Source organism: Colobus angolensis, unplaced genomic scaffold (genome assembly GCF_000951035.1).
Source record: "Colobus angolensis palliatus isolate OR3802 unplaced genomic scaffold, Cang.pa_1.0 Scaffold624, whole genome shotgun sequence".
Classification (NCBI taxonomy): Eukaryota; Metazoa; Chordata; class Mammalia; order Primates; family Cercopithecidae; genus Colobus; species Colobus angolensis.
The window spans coordinates 379511-388531 of record NW_012119866.1 but is presented as its reverse complement, the minus strand read 5'-3'; the positions used below and the strand labels follow the sequence as shown (position 1 = coordinate 388531).

Here is a 9021-nt window from a genome sequence, read left to right as displayed (position 1 = left end):
GGGGAGGGGAAGGGGGGAGGGATTGCATTGGGGAGTTATACATGATATAAATGGTGAATTGATGGATGCTGACGAGTTGATGGGTGCAGCACAGTAACATGTCACAAGTATACATATGTAACAAACCTGCACGTTATGCACATGTACCCTAGAACTTAAAGTATAATAAAAATAAATAAATAAGTAAATAAATAAATAAACAAAAGAGTGTGCATAGCAAATAGTTATTCTTGCTGACTTTATACAAATACTCAGGCAAAGTATAATAAAACTAACACTTATTTTATGCACAAATTTGTCCTATGATTTGTTTTTAGTGAAAATGGAGCTTGAAGAGAAAAAAAATGTTTCAGAATGAACTATAGTACACTTGTTGTTAGATTCTAGTCTTGCCTAATGTTTTTTCAATTTTTCCTATTTTCTAGTTTAGACTGAATTATAAAATTTTTTGGCTACAAGTCTCCAAAAATAATGTTTTCATTTTTTTTCTTTCTTTCCTTTCCTTTTTCCCATTTTTCCTGATTTGAAATCACTAAAAATTAAGCTGTGCTTTCTTAAAACCCTGTGAACTGAAGCTAGACAACTTAAGCTTCAGAAAACAATAACAGCAACCTATTTACATATATAAAACACTTTCATACCTGCCTACTGATGTATGGACTTCAGAGTAATATGGCCTATATTGATTTTCCAGGATTGTTCTCTATCTTTTTGCTTGTTGTTTTCTTTCTCTCTTCCTCCCCCTACTTTTTCTTCATAGAACATGATACTTCACAACCTGCTAAAAATGAGGTTTCCTAATAATGTGTGACCTACCCATCTAGAAATAAACCATTCTTGCCACAAGAGTTTAAACAAAATCTGAGACCAGAGATTAATTTTCTTCTAAAATGCTTTCTCCAAAAGATTTAAGAAAGAAAGTGGGGGAAATGTGAAAGGAAAATAAATCTCAGGGCCCTAAAATCATTAGGCCAAGGGAAAAGCCAAGCTAGGAACTACATCAGGCAAACCCACTTCCCATTTTATTCCTAAATCAGACAGCTACAAATATTTTTTTTTAAAGAGACATACCTTTCTCACAATTTGCCCACAAAGAAATTCCTTTTGGGCTTCAAGATCTTTGAAGTCCTGTTGAATTTTGAGCTGGCAATGTAAACTGATAACTTGTCTTCACAGGTGTCAGACAGAAAGTCACACCTCTGCTCACCTGAGACAAATGCGTATCTAATTACTCCCTCTACCCTATTGTTTATGTAAAAATGCAGATTCACTGAGCCAGACTAAATTGTATATTCAGTGAAAGGCAGATCAAGGACTCAAAAGATTGCAACCTCTTGTCTCTTATCTACCTATGACCTGGAAGTCTCAGCTTCAAATTGTCTTGTCTTTCCAGACTGAACCAATGTACATCTTACACATATTGATTGGTGTCTTCTATCTCCCTAAAATGTATAAAAGCAAGCTATATCCTGACCACCTTGGGCATATGTTGTCAGGTGTGTGTAGCAGGTACATGCTTAACCTTGGCAAAATAAACTTTCTATATTAATCGAGACCTGTCTCAGATATTTTGAGTTCATACATATAGTTGGGACTTTAAATACTTTTTAAAAAATTTTAGTTTTGTATCTGCACTTTCTTTCTTATTTATTTATTTATTTATTTATTTATTTGAGATGGAGTCTCGCTTTGTTGCCCAGGCTGGAGCACAGTGGCGGGATCTCGGCTCACTGCAAGCTCCACCTCCTGGGTTCACACCATTCTCCTGCCTCACCTTCCCGAGTGGCTGGGACTACAGGCGCATGCTGCCACACCCAGCTAATTTTTTTTTGTATCTTTAGTAGAGACGGGGTTTCATCATGTTAGCCAGGATGGTCTCGATCTCCTGACCTTGTGATCCACCCGCCTCGGCCCCCCAAAGTGCTGGGATTACAGGCATGACCCACCGCGCCCAGCCTGGATCTTCACTTTCTAACTCATCTACTACAGATATATTTCTTTTGTGAAAAACAAGCATTTTATTTGTAAGTAGGCAAACTAAAGAATGCTACTACAAAACCAAATACAATCTCCTGCTTATGGATTCAGTTACTTCTGACTTCAAAGCAAAGACTTAAAAAGCACTGTAATTCCATAAATGAGATTTTGGGAAGAGGGTTTAACCTCCTTTAGTCTAGTAAAGAGCATCTAAAAAGTCATATGCACTAGCATTTTCTAGGCTAATAATGCTGTTTATTTAATAAACATAGCCTATAATATGCAACCTGGGCTTTGTCACACTTACCCTGTGAATCTATTTCATGTGAGATATCCCACTTAATGAACTGTTTGTCAGAATGACTGAGAGGAAAATTTGCTTCTTGATGGTGTATGGTTTTGACACTTGAAACTGCTATCTTAGTACAGAATTTTATTTTATTATTTTTTTAGAGACAAGCTCTCACTCCATCATCCAGGCTGGATTGCTGTGATGCAATTGCAGCTCACTGTGGCGTTGAACTCCTGGGCTCAAGGGATCCTCCTGCCTCAGCCTCCCAAAGTGCAAATTCTTTTATCAGAGAATAAATGAGATTTTAAGCACCTCACTATTTGGAAAGACTCATAATATATAAAACATCTTCAACACCCTCCTGATTCCTCATACAAATGTCTTACCAGAATGCTTATCCTGTCTGACAGTTACAAAGCTCATTCTTTTTTCTCTGAATTTTCAATATAGGTTTAATGCTGATATCTGTGTAAGGAAAATGAAGGACAGAGCCCTTGCAAATTCACACACATAGCAAAATAAAATTATATTTATGAAGACTCTAAAGAAGGGTATCTCACTATGCAAAATTCACAAAGGCACTTTACAAAAATCCTGGAGTCCAGGTCTGTGTGAAAAAGCAGGATTTAGGTTAGTTTGGGCCATAATGAAATCTGCATACTTACCTGTAACCAAAGAAACTTTGAGACCAGCAGGGATTTGCTAGAACACATTCTGTTTTAGAATAGGCATCAAAATCACCCGTGTGGCTTTCTGACACTTTGACTTACGTGCACATGCTGGGGCCCAACCTCTGAGAGGCTCTCAAGTAGGCACAGATTGTTCTGATGCCCAAGCAGTATCTAAACAAATATTTGCATGTCTATTATAAAATGTATAAGGAGGCACTTTGCCTGGGATACATAGGGATTCAACAGGTAATTCTTGAGCCTAATCAAGAAGAATACAGTACTCTGAGAGTGACAGGATCATGCTATTGCAATGACAAGAACGTAGCACTGAATGCTGACTGGGGAAATAGAGGAGCCTTCTTAAAATGAAATGCATCTAAGCTAGGCCTTCAAAGATACAGAGAATATTAATAGGAAGGGTGTGACAAATGGAAAGAGCAATAAGAGCACAAGCAAGCTGAAGAAGAGTTATTGAGGAGACAAAGCCACAGATGATGTAGCTGGTATCTCCGAGAGAAGAGTTAGTGAGAACCAAAATATGCAAGAGAAGATATGGCTAGGTTACCAGGGGCCTTGAATGTCACTCTAAGAAGTCTGTACAAACCGGTATTTGAGCATAAGATAAATACTCAGATCTATATTTAGGAAAAGCATTTTAATGGATGAATGAAATAGGAGGTGGATGAGACCACAAAAACCACTGGGAAATTCTGCAATGTATCATGCAAGAGGCAATGCAAGCCTGAATTAGGATGGTGGAAATGTAAAGAAAAGGATATATTTGATACACGCAGAGGTAGAATAGAAAGGAGTCATTGAGGAAATGACAGAGACATCTAAGTTGCTGTCAGGCACCTAGGACAATGATTGGCAAATGGTAGGTGCTCAGTAAATATTTGGTAATGCAATTTAGGAAGTCTCAGATGTTCCCTGACATATGTTACAGCAAAGGAGTAGGGAGGGGATGGAGGAGCTAAGGTTTACTGAGCGGAGGTGAGGAATAAAAGGGAGTGAATGTAGATTACAGTTTGGATTTAAAAGACAGGGAAAAGACACAATATTTGAGAGAAAAATAAACTAGACACAAGATTAGTTAGGGAGTGAAAAGAGAGCCTTAGCAAGCTAATGAAGGAAACAGTAGATAAACAAAACTGAGGAGATGAGGAGGAATATTAATTACGGAATATCTTCATAAAAACAGAGCAGAAATTCATGCATGTATTTATGATATAAAATTATATAACACTTTCTAATTGTAAAAGCAGATGAACCCAGTATTTTATTTGTTTATTTATTTATTTTTTGAGATGAAGTCTCACTCTGTTGCCCAGGCTAGAGTGCAGTGGCACGATCTCAGCTCACTGCAACCTCCGCCTCCCCGGTTCAAGCGATTCTTCTGCCTCAGCCTCCTGAGTAGCTGGGACTACAGGCACGCACCACCGTGCCTGGCTAATTTTTGTATTTCTTTAGTAGAGGCAGGGTTTCACCATATTGGCCAGGATAGTCTCGAACTCCTGACCTCATGATCCACCTGCCTTGGCCTCCCAAAGTGCTAGGATTACAGGCATGAGCCACTATGCCCAGCCCAGTATTTTACTTTCTTTCAAGCCCTAGCTTTCCTCTCAATTCTATCCCTCCATGCCTACAGCTTTTCCTTTATGTGAACCTCCACAACAAAACATTCACTCCTAATACATAGTCTATCCCTGGAATAATAATATGATGTTTATTCAAAGGCACCTGTAGAAACTTGAATAAGTAAACAGATGATCCTAACCAAATCCATCAGAGGGCACTTAAAATATGTGCTCCCAAAGTTCCACGGCATTTAAAATGACGTGTACGCATTATCTAATACTAGAAACATTGTGGAATCTTACGAATTGTAACACACCAAATTAATTAGGTTGCTGAATTACAATCATTTTCCAAATTAGCAAGGCAATGATAGTCATGTGTTAACTTCTCTGTGCTGATGGGGTAAATAATCTATGCTTTTTGTAGCTCAGTTTCCCTCATAAGATGAAGTTAGAACAGACACTGAGTTGTAAGTTATTTTCCGGCTCAGAAATTAAATTTATAAAAGCTTGTTCCTCCATTTTGAATGTATCTCTAAGTAGAAGGCAATTTTAGAAGGTTCCCATTTTCCCACGGGGTTTAAAACCACATCTAATGACCATTATTTTGTTCAACAATGATTTCATTTCCAAAAATGTCTCCCAAAGTAGTTCTGTCTCTTAGAATGTATGCAATCAAACGTGATGAGAATGACTCCAAACTACTAAGAATCTAAGAGAAAATGTTCTTCAAAAAATTTCACCAAGGCCAGGGCATGGTGGCTGATGCCTGTAATCCCAGCACTTTGGGAGGCCGAGGCAGGCAGATCATTTGAGGCCAGGAGTTCGAGAACAGCCTGGCCAACATGGAAAAACCCCATCTCTACTAAAAATACAAAAACTAGCTGGCCATGGTGGTGCATGCGTGTAATCCCAGTTACTCGGGAGGCTAAGGCACGAGAATTGCTTGAATCTGGGAGGTGGGGGTGCAGTGAGTGGAGATCATGCCACTGCACCTCCAGCCTGGGTGACCCAGTGAGACTGTCTCAAAAAAAAAAAAAAAAGTCCCAGTTGTCAACTGAATTGATATTACTTAAAATGATAACCTGACAAGGGGAGATTTCCTGTCAGTTGAAAAATAACAGGATTCATGGAACTCTAATTTTAAATGTATTTGGGGCTTCCTGGTTCTGTTTTTTCTCTCATTTGTCTTACTTCTGCTACCCCCTTGGAATTGTAGCATTAGGGCACAATATCTTTTCCTACTCTATACAGTGGGGAAGAGAAAAAGGCAGAGATCTGCTCCAGATAAGCCACTTGTGTGTGTATCTACATAATTGTCCACTCTTAATTTCTTGTACTATCCAGTAATCTGAAAGGTAAAATGAATGCTCCTTGAAGTTGAAATTCAAGTTCCTTAGAATGGTGGTTACTACAGGTTTAGAAAAGAGGAAGGCAGGGGATGAAAAGAAGTTGGTTAAGGGGTATAAAAATACAGTTAGATAAAAGGAATAAGTTATAGAATTCAACAGTACAGTAGGAAAATTACAGTTAACAATAATTTATTCTCTATTTCAAAATAGAAGAGAAAAATTATAAGTTTCCAACACAAAGAAAAGATATGTTTGAGGTGATGGATATCCCAATTACCCTGACTTGATCATTACACATTACATACAGGTATCAAAATGTCACATGTACCCCCAAAATATGTACAACTATTCTATATCAATAAAAAATTAAAAACTTCAAACTCTTTTTCTAGCACCATTAAATTTGCAAAAATCATGAGACTGCCCCAAATTTTTCACTTTTTTCACTGAGAAAGCAAGATTTGCCTTCCAGCTAATAACATATCACTATGCACTAGAAAACATGTTTTCCATATAAAAATAAGGGAAGTAAGACTACTATTCCCTGCTCATATGAGGGGACAAAATTACAGGGGCTAATTCCTCCTGATTATGTTTGGCAAAGTTTTTCTGTGCTTCCTTTCCATTTTCTGTGAGATACTATATCATAATATAAAGCTCCAGCTCAAAAGCCACTGTAATCAATTAAGAAAATTTTTATGAAGGTTTCTTGGAATAACACATTTCTTTTCATTACAGAGCACGAATTGGATAATTTAGTGTAGGCAATGAATGAAATAGAGGGTATCTGCCCATACTTCCTACCTCTGTATCTTGAGAATCCTGAAAGATAGGGTTTCTCTTAATCCTTTTGGGCTGGGCAGAATGATGATTGCCCTCTTTACTGCCATTTCTTCTTCTTTTCCTGAAAATAAATTGCAAAGAGAGTTGTTAGATGAAACAACTGATCTTTTGGATGCTTAAACTGTAAAGCAATGACAACATACATATATGAGACCTTGCCTGAAAAAATATGTCACTATCTGCTATCCCAAGATATAAAAGTCAGAAGTACTCCATCACCAGGCATGAAGATAAAAAATGTAATACAAGAACTCTAAGTAAAGTCAAGCTGTACATTTCATTTCTAGAAATAATTTTCATAACTCTGCACAGCAAAAGAAACTACCATCAGAGTGAACAGGCAACCTACAGAATGGGAGAAAAGTTTTGCAATCTACTCATCTGACAAAGGGCTAATATCCAGAATCTACAAAGAACTCAAACAAATATACAAGAAAAAAACAAACAACCCCATCAAAAAGTGGGAAAAGGATATGAACAGACATTTCTCAAAAGAAGACATTCATACAGCCAACAGACACATGAAAAAATGCTCAGCATCACTCGCCATCAGAGACATGCAAATCAAAACCACAATGAGATACCATCTCACACCAGTTAGAATGGCAATCATTAAAAAATCAGGAAACAACAGGTGTTGGAGAGGATGTGGAGAAATAGGAACACTTTTACACTGTTGGTGGGATTGTAAACTAGTTCAACCATTATGGAAGACAGTATGGCAATTCCTCAAGGATCTAGAACTAGATGTACCATATGACCCAGCCATCCCACTACTGGGTATATACCCAAAGGATTATAAATTATTCTACTACAAAGACACATGCACACGTATGTTTATTGTGGCACTATTCACAATAGCAAAGACTTGGAATCAACCCAAATGTCCATCTGTGACAGACTGGATTAAGAAAATGTGGCACATATACACCATGGAATACTATGCAGCCATAAAAAAGGATGAGTTTGCGTCCTTTGTAGGGACATGGATGCAGCTGGAAATCATCATTCTTAGCAAACTATCACAAGAACAGAAAACCAAACACCGCATGTTCTCACTCATAGGTGGGAACTGAACAATGAGTTCACTTGGACTCGGGAAGGGGAACATCACACACTGGGGCCTATCATGGGGAGGGGGGAGAGGGGAGGGATTGCATTGGGGAGTTATACCTGATATAAATGATGAATTGATGGGTGCTGACGAGTTGATGGGTGCAGCACACCAACATGGCACAAGTATACATATGTAACAAACCTGCACGTTATGCACATGTACCCTAGAACTTAAAGTATAATAATAAAAAAAAAAGAAAATAAAGAATACGAGGAATTTAATAGCTAAGTTTTCAAAATCTACCTAATTAGTTTCATTGTCTTGACTCCACGAAGTTACAATTCCAGGGTGATTTTGAACCCCTTCAGTAACACTTGAGACATGTGTGTCTGCCAGTGTCTACTATTAAGTTCTTATGCCAGTGGTGTAGCGACACTGAAGAGATATTTCTCATATTCTGAATGTGGTTAGGCACTTACTGTTGCCATACCAGCTAGTATTATGACATGGTTACTGCACTAGATTGTCACCATGAGATTGTGGCTGATTACTTCCTTGAAACATTCATTTCTCAAAATTGTTTTCAATGATTGGTAAGATTACATCTTTAGTTTCAAGTTCCTTGTCAATAAGTAATCAGACTGCAGCATTTGACATAGTTTTCACAGCACTCGATTATTAATCAGACGTTCTCCCCAGCCATCTGCTTAGAGACTACTTTTGAGTTATTGGTACTCTTAAGAATGGCTGAGTTTACTCATTTTTATAATTTCATTACTCTTTAATCAATTCTCATCTCTAGGAGACTGAGTACTAGTCATGTAGTGCAGCGATTTCTAACACTCTGTTAAATTAAACTGCTTTCTTTAAGAAAAGAAAAAGCAACACACAATAGGAAAAAAAGGAGTTCCTATACTCGGAACAGGGGCTCTTTAACCACATCCCTCCCTGGATCTGCCTTCCTGTGCCACCCACTAACATAGCCTGACCTCTCTTCTTAAAACTGAGGAAAGAGCAGGCCCAGAGAAGCACAGTGACACAGACAGTAAAATGAGTAAGGCTGGTAGAGCTGAGGCTGGAAGGAAAGTTCTCGTTAGCCTTGGCCCAAGGTCCTCCAGGAAAGTTTTCAGGAAGTAAAAGTTAATGAAGAACTGCATGTCCAAATCAAACAATATCTTTATGATAAAGAACGTGCCAGTATACTTTAAAGTTCATATGGAACCAAAAAAGAGCCCGCATTGCCAAGACAATC

The 9021-nt window shown here is 38.0% G+C and overlaps 1 protein-coding gene across 6 annotated transcripts in view; it reads right to left on the bottom strand.

Moving 5' to 3' along the window:
* FAM104B (family with sequence similarity 104, member B) overlaps nucleotides 1-9021 on the bottom strand; it is a 28233-nt gene that overhangs the window by 15718 nt on the left and 3494 nt on the right. For 4 of the 6 annotated variants that reach the window (XM_011963769.1, XM_011963771.1, XM_011963772.1 and 1 more), the window contains exon 2: nucleotides 6674-6773. In XM_011963769.1, coding sequence (XP_011819159.1) covers nucleotides 6674-6773 — 100 coding nt within the window. Of the gene's footprint in view, nucleotides 1-1474; nucleotides 1478-6673; nucleotides 6774-9021 lie in introns of all 6 variants that reach the window. The other 2 variants (XM_011963770.1, XM_011963768.1) reach the window with 1 other exon arrangement.